Source organism: Oppia nitens, unplaced genomic scaffold, assembly GCF_028296485.1.
Source record: "Oppia nitens isolate AA-2021 unplaced genomic scaffold, nextdenovo-longstitch-racon4-pilon3 scaffold4_pilon_pilon_pilon, whole genome shotgun sequence".
Lineage (NCBI taxonomy): Eukaryota > Metazoa > Arthropoda > Arachnida > Sarcoptiformes > Oppiidae > Oppia > Oppia nitens.
The window spans coordinates 2,405,448-2,426,734 of NW_026533232.1; the positions used below are offsets into that span (position 1 = coordinate 2,405,448).

At 20.0% G+C, this 21,287-nt stretch overlaps 3 protein-coding genes across 3 annotated transcripts; all 3 read left to right on the plus strand.

Moving 5' to 3' along the window:
* The first annotated feature begins 9 nt into the window (after positions 1-9).
* LOC128960148 (carbonic anhydrase 1-like) lies at positions 10-5,447 on the plus strand. Its single transcript, XM_054306220.1, has 6 exons — positions 10-17; positions 1,372-1,412; positions 4,282-4,378; positions 4,517-4,592; positions 4,841-5,167; positions 5,346-5,447. The coding sequence occupies exons 1-6, from the start codon at positions 10-12 to the stop codon at positions 5,445-5,447; spliced, it is 651 nt and encodes a 216-aa protein (XP_054162195.1).
* A 904-nt stretch (positions 5,448-6,351) lies between these two features.
* On the plus strand, positions 6,352-8,404 carry LOC128960149 (carbonic anhydrase 12-like; the record flags this gene model as incomplete). Its single annotated transcript, XM_054306221.1, has 3 exons — positions 6,352-6,663; positions 7,847-8,173; positions 8,303-8,404. Coding segments are annotated over 3 exons (741 nt in total), but the record flags the coding sequence as incomplete, so codon positions are not given.
* Positions 8,405-19,860: 11,456 nt separating this feature from the next.
* On the plus strand, positions 19,861-21,065 carry LOC128960150 (carbonic anhydrase 1-like). The gene is made up of 5 exons (XM_054306222.1): positions 19,861-19,914; positions 19,994-20,158; positions 20,218-20,375; positions 20,475-20,795; positions 20,904-21,065. The coding sequence occupies exons 1-5, from the start codon at positions 19,869-19,871 to the stop codon at positions 21,063-21,065; spliced, it is 852 nt and encodes a 283-aa protein (XP_054162197.1). The 5' UTR covers positions 19,861-19,868.
* Positions 21,066-21,287: the final 222 nt, after the last annotated feature.

A 21,287-nucleotide genomic window follows, 5' to 3' on the forward strand; every position in this document is an offset into this window, starting at 1 on the left:
AGTGCCCCAATGAATGTGTAAGTTATCAAACATATATGTGACTGAATCCAAATTAATTGAAGGTTTTAGAGCATCAGTAATAGTAAGGGCAGCGGAATGACCGTTGTTTACCAATTTATAGCTAAATTTGTGATCAAAATAGTTTAATGCGATATTAAGTGGACTGTATTTAGTTGATTGTGTCTCTATGTTTATTGGGGTTTGTTTTCTGCCTCCACATTGAGAAAAGTGGCTAGGCCATTTTGCTTGATCTGTTCAAATAAACAATATAATTTGTATATATAAAAAATGATATGTATATATATATATATATATATATACTGGTTATAATATTGATATTACCATTGTAACTCCAGTCAGCGCATAAAAAACTAGAAATTAGACTAAAAAATATTAAATATTTTAACATTATAATAAAAGATTTTAGTCAAAAAATATTTAACTATAGCAAGTAAATGCAAGACAATTATTTTTTAGTAAATAAATTTTTATTTCTAAAAAATCTTATAAAATTAGATAAGTTTATTAAGTGGTTTATATACCTTTTTACAAATATTAAATATTCATAAATATTAAAATTGATTACTAAATTATTCTTTTTATTTAAAAAAAAAATTATTTAACTAATAAATATATCCACGTATAAGTATAAAATAATTTCTTAATTTATGCAATTCATAATCTTATTATATACATTAATAATCATGATTATAAAAATTGTTGAATCAATTTTAAATAAAATTAATTATTTAATAAAAAGTTGCAACTTTTAATTTTAGATTATAATTATATTAATTTTCATTAAAGACGTAGTTTGGATGAAAAATCATATTTTATGCAATTATTAAAGAGTGTTAAGATATAAATAATACAATATTATAATTATTTAAGATTATGAATTGCATAAATTGAGAAATTATTTTATTCTTATACGAGGATATATTTATTAGTTAAAAAATATTTAAAATACATACTAATATTTAAATTAATTATCTTTTTTAGCTTATTCATATAGCAATGGAAAAAACCAAATAGACTTTTAAAAGTTTATAGACTTTATTAATAAAATCATTACAATAAGAATTTTATTAAAAAAAATTATATTTAATAATTTTCATTACTAATATTAGTTAAATAAATATGAAATTGATTAACTTAGACCTGATCACATTAAGTTAAATAAATTGACTATGAATTTATTTAATATAAAAATAAACATTTAAATTAATAATTATTTTTAAATTATATTGTTATGTAAATTAAATAACATCTATATTATATACTGAACTAATATATTTTATAACTAATATTTTAAATCAAGTTTTTACTAAAATCTTTTATTATAATGTTAAAATATTTAATATTTTTTAGTCTAATTTCTAGTTTTTTATGCGCTGACTGGAGTTACAATGGTAATATCAATATTATAACCAGTATATATATATATATATACAAATCATTTTTTATATATATAAATTATATTGTTTATTTGAACAGATCAAGCAAAATGGCCTAGCCACTTTTCTCAATGTGGAGGCAGAAAACAAACCCCAATAAACATTGCCACCCAATCAACTAAATACAGTCCACTTAATATCGCATTAAACTAAATTGTTGTTTTTATTTAATAATAGCTATTAATTATAGTAAAAGTTATAAAATAGTCAATAGTTTAGTCAAAATTATTATAATTATTATTTTGTTATTTAAAATAAATTATTATTGTTATTTTTATATTCAAAATTTAATGTTAATATTTTTATATATATTAATATAATATTTTTTAAATAAAATTTATAAAACAAAAAATCTTTTACATTTTTTAAAAATAATTATAATTTTTTTTAGTTTTTTATTTGTGTAGTAATAGGGTTCAAAAAAAATAATAATTAAAAATTTTATTATCAAAAAAAACTAAAAGTTATACTTTATATAGTATAATATCTATCTTTAATAAAATGTTTACTAAAGACTTATATTAAGTTATTTTGTTGTCTATTCACTGTTGAATAGACTCATTATATTTTTGTAATATAGAATAAATATAAATATATAATGTATACATTATGTATCAATTTTGTATTATTAATACATTATTTAATGTACACTATATACACGTATATAATGTAAATGTAAAGTTCTTACTTAATATTGTAATAAATACTTTTTTAAGTAAGTTTATTTAATAAATATTAGTAGATAAATTTTTATTAGTTTTTTCAAACAAAAATAATTTTGTTTTTTGTCTCTAGCATTATATGTATTACTTGGTTGATTTAAAATATTAGTTCAGTATATAATATAGATGTTATTTAATTTACATAACAATAAAAATTACAGTATATTTTAAAATTAAAATTATTAATTTAAATGTTTATTTTTATATTAAATAAATTGATAGTCAATTTATTTAACTTAATATGGTGTGATCAGGTTCAATCTAATTTAATCAATTTCATATTTATTTAACTAATATTAGTAATGAAAATTATTAAATATAATTTTCTAAATAAAATTCCTATTGTAATGATTTTATTAATAAAGTCTATAAATTTTAAAAAGATTATTTGGTTTTTTCATTGATACATGTATAAGCTAAAACAGATAATTAATTTAAATTAAGTTATGTAAAAAATTTAATAGAAAATTAAATCTATTAATATATAAAACACTGCATTATTAAATATTTATGAACTAAAATGTAATAATTATTGTCTCAACGTTATTATAATTTTTAACATTTACTAAAATTGAATTTGAGAGAAAAAAATCAATTTGTTAGTTATAAGTAAACTATTATATTATTAATTATTTGTTATAAGCAATATGATTTATAAATTATTTATTTATAATTGAGATTATTTTGTAAATTACTTTAATATAATAGAAAATATTTATAATAAAATAATATATTTAAAAAACTAAAAATTTAAACAAAGTTTAATCTTGTACATTCATATAGACATATAAGTTAGTACAGTATATATACAAATATTTTAAAACAAATAGCATGAATTGATTTTTGCAATATTAATATTTTTACCACAATACACACATATTATTGATTTATTAAAATACATAATACAATAGTTTTTTATTGGCTATATATACTGTATTGAAGATATGTTATTATTTTAGGCTCATCTCCTAAATATGGACTTCGTTTTTATAGTGCAATAAATGCATTATTATATCATTGTTTGGTTTAGTTTAGAGGTGGATGGGGTATAAGTTTAGGAATTGGTGTATATGTTGGGTGGGTTTGGTTTTTGAGGATAGTCTATGATTGGGATGTTGTGCAGCGGAATAATATGATTGATATTAGTCTATAACTTATAATAAATGTATTAAATACACTGTTGTATTGCAATCGCAAACAATATCAAAACAAAGCAAAATATTCAGGAGTCCGGCAAATGTTTATACTAAATACAAATACATTTGCTATTAAATGCTCGTATTATTATAATACTAATGTAATTATACTACTCTATAATATATTAAAAATAAAAAATATAATTTATTGACATTTAATAATAGTTTTTTTTATAGTTAATAACATAATAAAAAATTATGAATTAGTATATAAAATATTTAGATTTATTTAATATTTATTAGTCTATAAGATATTTTCGACTAATAAAATAAAATTAATTAATTATTCATTAATTATTTACAAGTTAATGATAGTAATTAAAATTTCAGTTAACTTTATTAAAGTCAATAAAAACACAAATAATCATTTTAATAACAAATTTTATACTATCATTGAACTGTAATAAAATATAATACTATAAATAAAAAATGTAGTTTAGATTGTAATTATAAAATGTGTAAAATAATAATAATAATAATATATTAGTACATTGTTTTATTAAATATAAATGGAATTTTAAAAAAATAAACACGTGTAATTAATTCAATAAAAATGATTAATTAATAATAAACAAATAGTTTATACAAAGTATATAAATAACTTTAGTATTAAAAAACTTTTAGTAGTTTATAATTTTATTTTACAAATAAAATCTTAGATTTTGAGAAAACAATTATTATTATATATATAAACAGCAAAATAGCTTTGACTAACTTATCTAATATTAGACTATATTTAAATTATCATGTTGAAATATTTAATATTTTTTAGTCTATTTTCTAGTTTTCTATGCTGGAGTTACAGTGGTATAACCAATATTTTTTTAACAGAAAAAATCAATCAATATAATTTATTTTATTAATACAACTAATAATATATATAAACTTTTTTGTTTGTATAAATAGATCAATCATCATGGTCAAAAGATAGTTCACAATGCAGTGGTCAAAATCAGTCACCGATAAACATTAACACTAAGACTGTAAAAGATACAAAATTATGGTTTAGAGTAGAAAATTATAATTTTAAAAATTATGTATATCATGTTCATAATAATGGCCATACAATTTCAACTACTATTCAAAATTCACAAACTAAGCCTGGTATTGTTTTTGAATCGACCATGTACATTTTTGATAGTTTTCATATACATTGGGGCAATCAAGATAACAAAGGCAGTGAACACAGTATTGATAATAAATTTTCAGCCGCAGAGGTATTTATAACAAAATATAGTTAATTAAAATAATATAATTTTTATTTATTTATTATATTATATAGTAGTATATAGAGTCTATATTATAGACTATATATTATATACAGTTTTATATAATAAAACATTTTTAATTATATTAAATTTATAACTATTTTAATGTTTCTATACTTTAAATTATTAATGCTATTGAATGTTAAAATTGAATCTAATATATGAAAAAAAATATTTTTTTTAAATTTTAACTTTAGATACATTTTGTTCACTACAATAAAAAATATGGATCCCTTGTAAATGCTATGACTAAACCCGATGGACTGTTAGTGTTGAGTGTATTGGCTAAACACAGTCCCAGTCCTAACCGAAACTTGAATTTGTTAACAAAAGCGGCTGAAAAAATAAGTTCATTTCATGCAACACATGTCATACAAAGTAATAGTCATTTTCAATTGGATCAGTTGTTTCCAATTAATTTAAATGGGATATACAGATACCAGGGATCACTTACAACACCGCCCTGTTATGAGACAGTTACCTGGCTGATCTTTAAAAACACAATTGAAATTAGTAGCGATCAGGTTTACTATGCTCGCTTTTTTTAATTCATCATTATTTTATTTTTTATGTTTTAATGTTAATTTTTCTAGTTTTAAAAAAAATAATTTAAATAACTATCTGTATTTAATTAATATATATAATGTGTTTGACTTACAATCAATAGTTTATTTTCTAATTTATTTTTTGTCAATTTTTTAGATCAAAGTATTTCGTGGATTACAACAGAGTTCAGGCAAAAAGTTATTAACAAATCTTCGAAATATTCAACCATTGAATGGACGAACAGTTTTTTTATTTTAACAAATATACGATAATTTTATAGATAAATATTAAATATATTTTTTTTATTATTATTTTATATTTCTCGTTGATTTTTTAATATAAATTTATAATTGTTTTTTTCAAATTAATCGAATTGTTGTAATTTTATTTCAAAACAAAATTTCTAGAAATACTATTATTTCCATTCAATGTGTTTTTATAATAATAATAATTATTGTATTAATTTACTAAAGTTAATATTATTACTACTATTATTAAAATAAAAGTTAATTTATTTAAAATAAAAAAATAATTTTATAATACTATTAATATTATATTAAAAACAAAATATATTTTTATTAAATATTAATGTTTATTACATAACTAGTAGTAAAAATATCAAATTTTAAAGATTATAAATCTCAATTTATTTGCAAATATTTTTATTATTATAAAACATACTTTAAATAAATTATTTTTAATAACTTCACGTGTGTAAAAACTATTAATTAAATATTAAAATCCAATATCTAATTACATAATTACTTTATATATAACATTTATGTATTAATTAAAAATTTAATTAGAAAATTATGCAACAAAAAATATAACATTTATAATAATTTAATAAATAAAAAAAATATAAAGTTATATAAATATATAGATCACTCGGGATTATATGTTTAAAAAATTATATCATAAATAATAGAGCAAAATATTTTTAAATACTAATTTTTATATTTACCAAAATGTTAATAATTTTAATAATTTTAATACAATTTTCAACTTATTTATGCTTTCAATGGACCTATTATGGTAGTGTTAATATTTAATTAATTAAAACAAAACAATTTATTTTAAACACCATTATTCAAACATAATTGCTTGAATATTAATATATAATTATAATTATAAATAAATAAATAAATATATATATTATCTAGATGAATCAAACTGGTCAAAACAGTTTTCACAATGTGGTGGCAGAAAACAGTCTCCGATAAACATTGAAACTAAAACATTGAAAAATAAGGAAATGTCATTCAAATATTATAATTATGATAATAAAAATTATGTCTATAATGTACTAAATACTGGTTATTCGATTTCAACAATCATTCAACATTCAAAAACTAAGCCGGGTATTGATTTTGAATCGACCATGTACATTTTTGATAGGTTTCATATACATTGGGGCAATCAGGACGACAACGGCAGTGAACATAGTATTGATAATAAATTTTCAGCCGCAGAGGTATTTAAAAATACTTAAGATATATAATTAATTTGTCAATTAAATGATAATATTTTTAACTTTTATTTATTATATAATATGAAATATAATATATAGTTAATTATCTAATTGGTTATAATTATAATTAAACAAAGGCGTCGTTCACATATTACGTTCGCACTTTTTAAGAGATCTAGACCCCCTCACTTCCCTATGTAGTCACTTAAAAAAATTCTCTAACCGCTACCTACCCCCCATCACCCATCACAAGAAATAAAATATTATCTAAATGCGAACGTTCTTAAAGACTATACCCCTCCCCTCCTCCTCCTCGTTCGCAAAAGTTCGCTTTGCCCAACCCCTCCCCTCAAGTGCGAACGTAATATGTGAACCACGCCTAATGTGGTTTATCTTTTGTTTTTTATTAGGATTAGATTTGATAAAAGTTTAATTGTAATTAGAAACACAATATATTTAGAAAAAATATTAATATTATTAGAATAAATAATTTTAGAAATAATAAATTTATAGTGTATGATATATATATCAGGGTTAAGCAAGGTTTTGGATTTTAGGGGGGGGGTAGACCGTGGTAAAATTTGCAAAATTCTCGAAAAATCTTGGGGGGGGGTGTATTGGGTGGGGTAAGATTTTTATTGCATTTTTAAATGGCAATTTTTTCAAAAATCCAAAATCAAGGGGGGGGTCCAGAGAAAATTCCCTAATATTCCCTTAAATTCCCGAATATTCCCATAAGTTCCCGTATAAATTCCCAGGAAAAAAGGTAAAATTTTTTTAATTTTTTAGTTTAATATTTTAATTAAAATTATGTTATTTTTTGATGAGTTTTAACGTTATTTTAACTTTTTTACTTATTTATAATCAATAATTAAATTTATATAAATTTTAAAAACATAAAAACACATACTAAAATAGTTTTAATTAAAATTAAAATTTTTGAAGACTTAAAAAAAATTTCGGCGCCGAAATTTTAGGGGGGGGGGTCATTTCTCCTCGTTTTTAAGCGACAATTTTTCCAATTTGGTCAAAAAGTCTGGGGGGTAAAATCCCAAATTCTCGATCTTAGGAGGGGGGTATTTTGGCCTTACCCCCCCTTACTTAACCCTGTAACCTTACTATATTAATATATATATATAAAGACTTTTTTAATCTAATAAAATAATTATTTTTTTATTGTATCAAGATACATTTGGTGCACTATAATGAAAAATATGAATCAATGGAAAAAGCTATGACTAAACCTAATGGACTGCTAGTGATAGGAGTATTAGCTAAACTTAGTCTCTGTCCTAACATAAACTTAAATTTTTTGACAAAAGCGGCGCAAAAAATATATTTATACAATTCAACACTTGTTATACCAAGTGATGACAATTTTCAATTGAATCAATTGTTGCCAAATGACAAAAATGGAAACTATAGATACCAGGGATCATTTACAATACCGCCCTGTTTTGAGACAGTGACCTGGCTATTATATAAGAACCCTATTGCAATTAGTAGCGATCAGGTTTGATATATTTTTTAATTCAATTATTATAAATATATATATATATAACTCACAGTATGTTTTAGTTATTTTTTTAAAAAAAGCTTTATAATAAAAAGTAATATTTTTAGTTTTTATTTTGTTTTTAAGATTAAGGTATTTCGTGATTTACAACAGAGTTCAGGCAAAAAATTACTAACAAATCGGCGACAAATTCAATCATTAAACGATCGCACAGTTTCTATATTTTAACGAATATATAATATAACGTATAATAATATAAATTTACAATAAATAATTTAACAAATATAATAATAATATATTTTTATAGACTATAATTTGCTACTATCAATTGTAGTTATAAAAATGTAATAAATAAACATTATAATTATATTATAATTAAGATTGTAAATTTATTAAGTATTTTAGTAACAACTTAATAACAATTTTGAAAACAATTACAAAAAATAAAATATATTAAACAATTAATATCTTTGTTTATTATTATTGATAGTTTTTAAAGATGAGTACACTGTTTTTAATATTAATAAATATTAATATGTGTTATATTGAATACTTATATATTTATTACTAAGTATAATAAATATTTGTTACACAATATATAAATATGTAATAGTATTTTTGTAACTACAAGTTATTTCTACTAATAATATCTATTTTTAACATTTTAACAAATAGTTATTATTAAATGATAAATGCTTATATTTTATTGATTTTATTATTTTAAGACTTTTATTTTATTGATACAATAAATAAATTTAATAGCAATTAAACCAAATATGATACATAAAATGTAATTACAGTATTTTAAGACATAATACAGAATATCTACTTTATAATAATAATATATTTTTATATAATTTATATAATATTTAGACGACAAAAATTACATTTATTACATTTTTAACAGCACATCAATACAAAACATGCTTTATAACAATTTTTTCATACTTTAAAAATTTTTATATATGTTTTTTAATATTGTATAAAAATATGGTTTTAACTAATAATGTTTATATAAATAAATTTAAATTGTGATCTGTATTTCGTTATTTTGTAGTTAAAGTTGTATAATATTAGTGCATCATTTTAAGTACTAAATTATTATAATTTATAATAAGTATTACTATTAGAGATGTGCAAATTGAAGGTTTTTAAGAAATAACTAAATTTTAAATAAATACAGTACTATACAAATGTGATACCTATATATATATATATATAATTATTATTTAATAATAATCAGTTTTGTGAAATTTTATTCATTTTATTATATATATAATATTTTAATATAGTTTAATTAATAAATAATTAAAATAATAATAATATTTAATGTATTGATCTCAAGTATCGAGATAACAAAATTAACATGGGGATCACATTATTAATAAATCATTTACATCAAAATATAATTTATATTATAAGTTATTAAACAAAATAAACATTTTATTACTGATTACATTTTAATATTACAATATTATTAGTTATTATTAATATAATTTAATTATTGTATTAAACATTAAAGATGAAATACGTTAAATAGATTAAATTAAATAATAACTAAGAAATGTATAAATAAATAAATAAAAAATACTATTGTATTAATAAATTATTGCCAGTTTTGTGAAATGTTAGTTTAAATCATATTAATAAGATCGACTTTAATCAAATTTAATCGACTAACAATATTATCAAGGTAACATTTATTTTTCCAAATAATTAAATAGATTGCCAGTGAATAGCCAATAGATAATAGAATAATACAAGATTCAAGATAAGCAGCCAGAAAATTGTTATCATTTATTGATAAATAGATTTTTTTCAAATAAGATATTGTCGACAACAATAGCGTTATGTATGTATAATTTAAATTGTTTAATATGTACTTGCTCATTGTTGAATTAGTCGAAACAAATTTATTCAAAATGCATGTAATTTGGAAAATTGATTCCTTGGTAGCAATACGTGACAAACAATCCAATCGCGCGTTCATTGTTTTCAATACGCAAAGATACGAATAGTAGATTTCGAAACACGTGTACTGTATTAGCACGTGTGAAGCCATCTGGAAAAACATAGTCCACGGTATATGTGTATAGTATTCAAATGTAATGTTGTAAACAGATATTCGGGTAAATTGTTTAAATAGATTATCAATGAACATACAGTAGACGTTAATTAAATAGATAATTGTGAATATTATTGTAAATATAATTGAATTTAATTGATTTCCAAATACTCGATACTTTTTACAGTAATCTTTTATTTCGTAATATAAGTCAAACATTATTATTGAGTTATATTTAATATGTAAGTAAATATATAAAAATATAAAGCGCTTGAGTATAGCAAATAACATTATTATTAAATCATTCAATGATTTATTTGGATCAAACAAATCGGTGCCAATAGTAGTGATAACCATAATGTGTGACATCAATAGTAATGCAGACATTGTGTGACTAATTGTTTTATAGTTTGGACTTAAGCCGAAAATTATTAACACATATTTAAACATTTTTAAAAAATTAATATTTAATAGTTAAATATTATCGGTTTTATGAATAAATTATATAAAAATAATTAAAAATATATTTATTTAACGAGTTTGTTGTTTGTTTATAATAAATTTTTGTTAACATTTTATTTTGTACTAAAACGTCCAAACTATAATACTGTAATAAAAGTAGTAGAATATATCAAAATTCAAATATATAATATATATATATTATATATATTTATATAGTGAATATATACAGAATATATATATAGCTATAAAATTATAATTTTACTTTATTACAATAATATTATTATTCAACTGTTTTTTATATTAACAAGATAAATATTTTTATAATATTATTAATATACTTTATTGTTAACAATAAATAAACCAATTTACAAAAAATGTTTTAATGATATCTAGACATTTCTAGCATTTAATATATCAATACATTCAATAATGACATTTTATTTATATAGAGAGTTAATAAACAAAACAAAAAAGTTAATAAGAAAACTTAATTGTTATTTATTTATTAGTTATATAATAGTTATATAACAATTATATAACAACTTTATATTAACATTCATTTAAAGATTTAGTTGAATAATCAATATATTTTAATAGATATATCAATTTATTATGTGAAATATTGAACTGATAGTTTCAATAATGTAGAATTAGTTTTTTATTTAATAATATAAATAAAATGTCAATAAAGTATACTAAAAATATTATACTATATGTTATTTGTTATCATTATATTATTTTTATTCTAAAAACATAGTAGTAAATGTCATCAAAGTTATATTATAGATATGCAAATTTTTATGTAAACTAAAAACATGTTTTCTGTCTGCATAAAAATATATATTATTTTTATGCATCTATTATTGCATCTATAAAGAAATCTAATAATAAGAAAAATTATTATTAATGATAAAGCTATAAATAAGATAAGATAAATTATAAATAGACTTATTAATAAAATTTAATTTTAATAAAATATTATTTTTCTTATTTATATTATTGTTAACCAAACAAAATTTTTATTAAAAAACTTATTTTCTGATAATCATATAAATAGTGTAACTATATTTTGTTAACAACTTATTAAAATAGTAATATACTGTACATACAAAAAATAAATACTAATTTTTCGAAAATTTTATTTATTTTAAATATTTTTCATAAAATTACATAAAAAATACAAATTATGTATTTTTTTGAATAAATATTAGTTTACATTTTATATTTGTTAATACATAAAACATCATTTCAGTCAGTTAGATGTAACATTTATAAATAAAATATATTTATATTTAAAACTAGCACTAAATAAATATAGTTTGAATTAATTTTTTAAATTATTCATGCATTTAAAAATAGTTAATTTTTTATACAAAATTGATTAAATCAATTTTTATCTTTTTCAAATGTTTAACAATTTTAACAAAATAACATTTATTTATGAAAATTATCAAATAAATACTTATTGAATAGCTTAGTGATAATAAAATAATAATAGATTCTAATAGTGCAGCTAGATAATTTTTATCGTTTATAGACAAATAGATTTTATTAATATACGAAATCATTGACAATAATAGCATAATAAATGTAAATTTGAGATTACGCAAAATGTACTTGTTCATTGTTATATTGTTTACGACAAACTTGTCCAAAACGCACGTGATTTCGTACATCGATTCTTTGGTAACAATATGTGCCAAACATTCCAAACGCGTGTTCATTGCTTTCAATACGCAAAGATATGTATAGTAGATCTCAAAACACGTGTACTGTATTAGCACGTGTGAAGCCATCTGGAAAAACATGGTCCACGGTATGTGTATGTAGTATTCAAGTGTTATGTTATAAACAGTTAGTTTAGTATAGTTTTTAAATAAATTATCAATAAACATACAATATACATTTATTATATAGATTAATGTGAATATTATTATAAATATAATTGAATTTATTTGTTTGACAATTACTTGATATTTTTGACAATAATTATTTAATTCATAGTATAAATCAAGTAATACAGTTGACTTTAATTTAATATAAAAATAAACATAGATAAATATTAAACGTTTCACAATAGCTATAGACATAATGATTTTATCATTTATTAGTTTATTTTTATTAAACAATTCACTGGCAATAGTTGTTATAATCATAATGTATGACATCAATAGCAATGCTGACATTGTGTGACTGATTGGTTTGTAATTAGGACTAATACCAAATATTATTAACAAAAAATTAAATAACATATTTAATCTATAATTTTATGTTTTTGTCTTAAGTAATAATGTGTACAAAAATACTGTTGTTTAAAAAAACAATTTTTCCTTATAAGATAACAAAATATAACTTTATTTATTAAACTATATATTGAATATATAAATATTAGATTCCATTAATTCTAAGAAAAATATAATTCAATATAAGATGAAATTTCATATATCAATATTATTATTACAAACTTATATTTAATCGATTACTGATATTTATCTCTATGTTATATAATTGTTACACAACTGAGTTATATAACGCAAAATCAAATGGAAATCTAAAGGAATTAAAGACTTTATTAGTTTACTCTTTTAATATTATATTTTTAAATATAGTTATTTCAATGTATTTGCTTGTTATATACAAATATAAACTTTATCTATATTTACATTTAATGTTTTTCAAATAAGAGATACTTTTAATCTATAATTATTCTGTTTGAATAACTCTATAATAAAAACAATAGATATCAATGTACTGAAAATAAAAACAAACTTTGTTTTTAAAAATATTTACATAAATTTGTGTCATTAAAATAGATATCTATTATTATTATTATTATTATTATTTTATGAACATTATATTAAAATATAATTTTGAATATAAAATAATATTAATTCTTTTACATAATTCATGTATAAATAAAACTAAAATATTTCTGGAAAAGCAATTAGACAACTAATTATATATTAATTAAATGTCTAATAAAATACATATATTTATATTATAACAGTTAGGTAGCTTTGCGATTGTGTCAATAAAATACTAAATCCTAAGTCAATATTATAATAACATTTAAAAGTTAATTTTAGCTATAATTAAATATAAAATTTAATGTATATATTTGCTAAAATGTAAAATTGAAAATAAATGAAAAAATTAACAAAACTTAACTTTTACTAAAAATATTCAAAATATTAGTTAAATTAATTATCTAAGTATTATTTAATGTAATGATAACTATAAAATTCTAAATAAAATGCTTAAATTTTTTAAATAATAATATAAGTTAAAAATAAATTTAAATTTTTTAAACTAAAAGAGATTTTGTTTTTTTATAACAAAATCACAATCCTTTACAACTATTACACATATTTGAGATCTAAGTGCAAAAAATGCAAATATATTATAGATAAACATTGTACTATTAGGTATACAATTATTCATATACATGCATACATACAGGTATTATGTAAATAAATAAATATATGTAAACTAAAAATGTAAAAATAATAATATTTGTAAACATTATGTTAAACATGTATAAAGTAATATACAGTTTATAGAGTATTAAAATGTAATGTATTAGGCGTGGTTAACATATTACGTTTGCACTTGAGGGGAGGGGGGGTTAACCAAAGCGAACTTTTTCGAACAAGGGGGAGGGATAGAGTCATTAAGAACGTTCGCATTTAGATAATATTTTATTTCTTGTGGTGGGGGGGTGGTAGCGGTTAGGGACAAGCGAACGTATTTTTTTAATGGCTACATACGAACAATTGCGAACATAGGGGAGGGAGGGGGTCTAGATTTCTTAAAAAGTGCGAGCGTAATATGTGAACCACGCCTTAGATATTTTTTATGTAGATAAAAAATAATTTACTATAAAATAGAAATTATTATTAGTATTAATAAATTTAAACAAAATTATCGTTAAACTCGCTTTTAAGCTTATTTAGATGTTTGACAATATTTGAAAGGTAACAATTATTTTTCAAAATTATCAAATAGATTGAAAATGAATAGCAAACAGATAGTATAATAATAATACTTTCTATTATTGTAGCAAGGTAGTTTTCATCGTTAATTGACATTGAAATTTTTTTACCATAAGATATACATGATAACAATAGCGTTATATATGTATAATTAATATTACGCAAAACGTGTTTATTCATTATGTTATCATTGATGAGAAATTTATCCAAAACGCACGTCACCTGAAAAATTGTTTCTTTATTTGCAATACGTGTCAGAGAATCCAATCGCGCGTTCATTGCTTTCAATACGCAAAGATACGAATAGTAGATCTCGAAACACGTGTACTGTATTAGCACGTGTGAAGCCATCTGGAAAAACATAGTCCACGGTATGTGTGTATAGTATTCAAGTGTAATGTTGTAAACAGATATTCGGGTAAATTGTTTAAATAGATTATCAATGAACATACAGTAGACGTTTGTTGAATAGATAATTGTGAATATTATTAAAAATATAATTGAATGTATCTTGCTTGTTTTCAGCGAGTATTTTGAACAATAACAATTTATTTCATAGTATAATTCAAATATCATATTTGAGTTATATTTGATCTGTAAGTATGCGTACAGAAAAATTATGCGTTTAATTATAGCGATTGACATTATTATCAAATCATTTAGTGTTTTATTTTTATCAAACAAATCGGTGCCAATAGTTGTGATGACCATAATATGTGACATCATTAACAATGCAGACATTGTGTGACTTATTGTACGACAGTTTGGACTTAAACCAAAAATTATTAACACATAATTAAACATTTTATTTTAATTAGTAAAATCACATTTATTGGAAATTAATTTTTTGAATAATATTAATTATTTAAATTTGTTATAAAGTAAATTAAAGGCATTAAAATATTAAATTACAAAATTAACATATTTGCTTATAATAATAATAATAATAAAATAATAGTTATATATTTATTATATATTAGTAGATAATATTATTAGTATTTTTTTTATTTATTATTAGAAATTATTAAATATACATATATTAATAGTTTTACACAATCTTAAAAGATATTTGTCAAAAACATTAAATATATAAATTTAATAAAAATTTAAGTTTATATTCAAAAGCATTTATGTTTATATGACAAAAATTAGTCAAAAGTAAGATCATTATTTTATATATATATTTAATTTTTAGACATTAAGTATATAAGCAATTTAGTAGTATAGTTATTGTTGTAGTAGTAGTAGTAGTAGTAATAGTTAATCTTTATATCGCTAAATACATGTGCATTTATATAACATAAGACTAATGTATATTAAAGTTTAGTAGTTTTACAGTTATACTGTATTACAGTATTTTAGCTTTTAAATCATACCTTATTTATAGTAGTATATGGTTTACTATATCTATAATTTATATAATATATACAAATAGACATAAAGTCTAAATTAATATAAAAAGTATATATAGTTGAGTGTAAATACTGTATATTATAAAGTAAACATATAATTATGTTTTTGAATTACATTAAACTTTTTGAGAAAGTTATATACTGTATCTAAAGTTTATATATATATTAATTTATATTATTTTATATTTCTTGTCAATAATAAATAATATCATTGTTTTTTAGTTATAATTGAACTTACATACAAATAGTTAAAACAAATAATAAATGATATTTGATATATAAATTATTATTTTAATGATAATAATAATATATGTTCTTAAACAATGATATCTAATACTTTTTCTAAATCTAAAAAATTTAATATAAAATCATTTATATAATGTGCTTTAAAATATGATTTTTATTTTCAATTAGTTGATAAAAAACAGTTCAATTAAAATATTATATAAAAAATAAAGATATAATAATAAATTAAGATAGTATTAAGATTAATTTATTTATATGTAACTAATAATTTTAGTTGTTAATCTAATATTAATTAATGTAATGTCAATTGTAATAAAATAATATAATTTAATAAATACTAAATTAATTTTTTTAGGTAATGTTCTTTAGATATAAAAAAAACATTAATGTCAAAATTTAATATATTTATTTTGATTACTAGTTTATATATATAAAGTATTTCCTATTTTATATATTAAAAATTATGCATTTATATTAAATAAAATTATCTTTAAAATAATTATTTTATTATAATTCATTTAGATATACTGTAGATTAAAGTTATAATTATTTTGCATCAATGATTTATTTTGAATGACATTATACTTTATTCATCAAAATATTTATAAATCTCATGTATTTTTTTGATTGCATAAATAAAATGCATGAATAAATTTTTCATAACTAAATTTTTGCAAAACTATTTATCAAATTAATTACAGTATTATTACTTAATATAAATTATACATTATTTCTTTTTAGATTTTATTTCTAATTTTTAGTAATAAATACTGACTAAATGTTTATATTTAAAAGTATATATATATTGCACTTAAATTGTAATTTTTTTGAAAATAAATATTGAATCAGTATATTCTGTATAAAAAGATATAATTATATAAAGTGATATAATAACAATTAAGGAATACTATTGAATACATTATATAATTTATTTATATTTTATATTACATAACAAATATATAGACTAACCAATTACAACCAACTGTAATATAATAATATAAATATTTAAAAATATATAATTAAATAAGTAAGAATAAAGTTAATTATTTTGAGGAAAATTTTAATTTAAAAATAAGATATTAACTAAAAGTGTATAATATAATACAGTATGGGTTAGTAATAATTAACTAATCACTTTTATTAAGTTATCAATAATTATATACAGTAATACCAATAGAGGCGGCACCTAAATCATTGAATCAGTCTATAAATATTGATTTTTTTATTAACTTTTAACATTTATAAATGAAACTACTTATTAAATATCAATTTATTAATTATTGTTAGTAACATAAAAACTTATACGAATAATAATTTTATTTATTTACTTTGGATTAATTGATATTAAGTTTTAAAATAATTAGTGTTGTTTACGATAGACATTAAATAATAAATTCATAATTAAAACATAATTATATCTCCAATCGCACAGATATTCATTGGATATAATTTATGACAGTATAGACCAATTTCAGGACCAATAGATAGTTTCTCAATAAATCGTAACACTTTTAGTTGACCGCCAATAGTTGGGAACTGGTATTTGACACATGAATGTCTCGAACAGGTATTTGTAAGGTCTGTGCGTCGATGATGTAATCGACGCGTACAACAAGTTTCCCGAAATTATGGCCAAAACACAGGCCAACAATATTATAGTTGACCCGAATCGGGTATACAACAGTGAGTCCGGTGCGTGTACTACATAGAGCAGTATGTTTAGTACCGGTTGGGCGCCGACATACATGACTAGTATAAAGTAGTTAATAGTTTCATTTAAACTAACCGTATGTCGGCAACAAATATCGTACAAAAGGAAAGCCCTATCGAGTAGCCGATAGTTACGTATTATCAGTGACAGTATCATAGAGTCATTGATTTTTTGGAATTAGTATTTAAGATATATTAGGGATAGAAACCAAAAACGAAACATTGACAGTACAACTGAGTGAAAGTCAAATATGGCTATCATTGATACCACTGTCCACGGAATGATAGTCCACATTGAATATTCTGTATTGTGTCGGTCATAAAGTTAGACTATAACGGGTGGCCAACAAAATAGTATACACGAGTTGATCCAAAACTGGACTATCAATGGCCACGACATGTATCGTGTGATTAGATTCATATATTTGTTGAATTTTATGCGATATTTTGCGCGCAACAAATTACATTTATTCATTTGACCATGCTTAATTTTGTACAAATAGTCTATTTAATTTGCTTATTGATAATTAGTTAAAGTTGTTTTAAATAGTTAATATACAATATGTAGAAATTTATACTGATTTTTTTTAATGTAAATAATTTACTACTACAGTATTAAGACAATTACTATAACTTAAATATTGTTGAATATAATAATTAAAAACTATTTATATATCTCAACAATACTTAATTATAATAATTATATTGATTGAGTACTTATTATAATGTTTTATGTGATAATTACACTATTACTGTGATTATAATAAACATAAGGAACTCATTAAATAATATATTTAGTACTATAATGAATATAATTATAAAGATTATTATTTTTATTTGTTTGACATTTCGTTATAAATAGTTTACAAATGATTTATTATAATATTTGAAGTAAAAATAATATAAAATTTTTTATAAAATAATTTGTAATATTTTATTTAAATTTAAATTTGTATAATTTAGCATAAAACATCTTTCTAAAATGGTTATTAATCTAATTTTTTATTTAATCTTAAATAATCAGATTTTACATAATAAAATTGGATAATTTTTTTAATAAATTAATTTTTAACAAAAACATTGTTTAAAATATTGTATATTGAATTATTTATGTTATATATTTTATATAAAATCATTTTTAAAATGTTTTTATAGTTTTTTAAATGAATATATTTTTAAATATAGTATTTTTTATTAATTTATTAATCTATATCAATAAAACATGAATATTTTTATAGTAAACTAATAATAATTATTACGGTATTTAACAACAGCATTTTTATTTAATACTATTAAAAAATATTTAAAGTTTAAATTATGATATCTATTATATATGATACCTGATGAATTGATAAAAGCATATTAACAATAATTTTATATTACAACTCAATTTTATACATTGTTATATTAATTAATTAATTAATTAATTATTGTTAATAATAATAAATTGTCAAAATGCAACTGCTAATCTAAAAATGAAATTAATTAGTTTTGTATTTTTTAAATGATACTAATAATAACTAAATAACAGTTTATTAAAAATATTTTATACTTATTTAAAAAATGTTATATCCATACACAGTATTTGAAAATATTGTCAATTATGACGTTTATAATAACTTATTTCATATAATAATGATTAGCAATTTTTCATAAATATGAATATATTTATATTATCTTATTTTAATTTGATAATATACGGTAGTTTATAGTAATAAACAATATATCATAATTTATTTTAATAATATTTTTTTTATTAATCAAACATGTTTTTTAACAAATGTTTATTACAATTACTTCAATTAATGTTAATTTTTCAAATTATACACAATCAAATGTGGACATATGAAAGTACAGTATATTTTTTGAAATATAAATTATCTAGATAAATTATTATACATTAAAATTTTTGTTTTGAATAATTTTAAAGATAAATCAAGCTGGCTACAATATCCAATGTGCTCCTCCGGGTCACGTCAATCACCAATCAATATTGAAACAAATAATTTAAAAGTAAATGTGTCCTTGGCTATTGAATTTATTGGCTATAAACAACCAGTGTCAAATTTAAAATTAATAAACAATGGCATTACAGGTAGTATAAGTTTATAATAAATTTTTATCATTTTTAATTATTTGTTTTGGTATTTAAAGCAACTTTACTGACTGACATATATGGTGATAGACTGGCCATTGGGGGCAGTGCTCTGGGAAACGATATCTACAATTTAGGTGAAATACATCTACATTGGGGTCCAATCAATAGTATCGGAAGCGAACACTCACTTAATAATCACTATTCGTCGGCTGAAGTAATAAAAAAAATCAAAATTATATAAAATTTTTATTTAAAAAATAATTTAATCTCATTTTTAAACAATTGATTATTAATTATAATTACTAAAAAACAGGTACATTTTGTTCACTACAATAGACGGTACGGTATTATAGGTGATGCTCAATCAAAATTAGACGGTATTGTCATAGTTGCGGCACCTGTACGTTTGTCTATACAACCAAATATTGAGTTTAATACTATTGTCGAAAGTCGACCTATGATTACACCGTTTGGCGCAACTGTCGGTATAAGCAAACCTATTATATTAGACAGACTATTGCCGAAAAATAGGAAAATATTTTTTCTATATAACGGTTCCCAAACCGAACCGCCCTGTAATGAAAATGTTAGATGGATTATATTGTACGATAAAATAGACATGACCAATTATCAAGTTAGTATCTGTATATTTTTTATGGTAACTGTGCTAAATTCACAATTTCTATCATTTTAATAAACATTATTTATATATATATATATTATTTATTTGATTTTTTTATAGATAAATCAATTTCGCAATTTGTTTGGCAAACCTGTAAATGGATCTACAAAAAGCCGTATACTTTTCAATAGACGTGAAAAACAGTCACTAAACAATCGAACGGTTTGGGTATCAATTGCTGATACTGAAGGGTTAGGCATTACTTTTGGGAGACGACAGTAATTTTGTCGTAAATATATATATAATACAAAAAAAAATCACTTAAAAACTTAAATACCTGTTATTGGCAATTGATTATTGATTAATAATTTTAAGTAAATAATTTAAATATATATATATATATATATTTATTATAATACAAAATTATTTTCTTTTATTAAATACTATTCTTTAATTAAAAATGATGTCTTCCACTGATATATCAATTTATTGTATTTATATTTA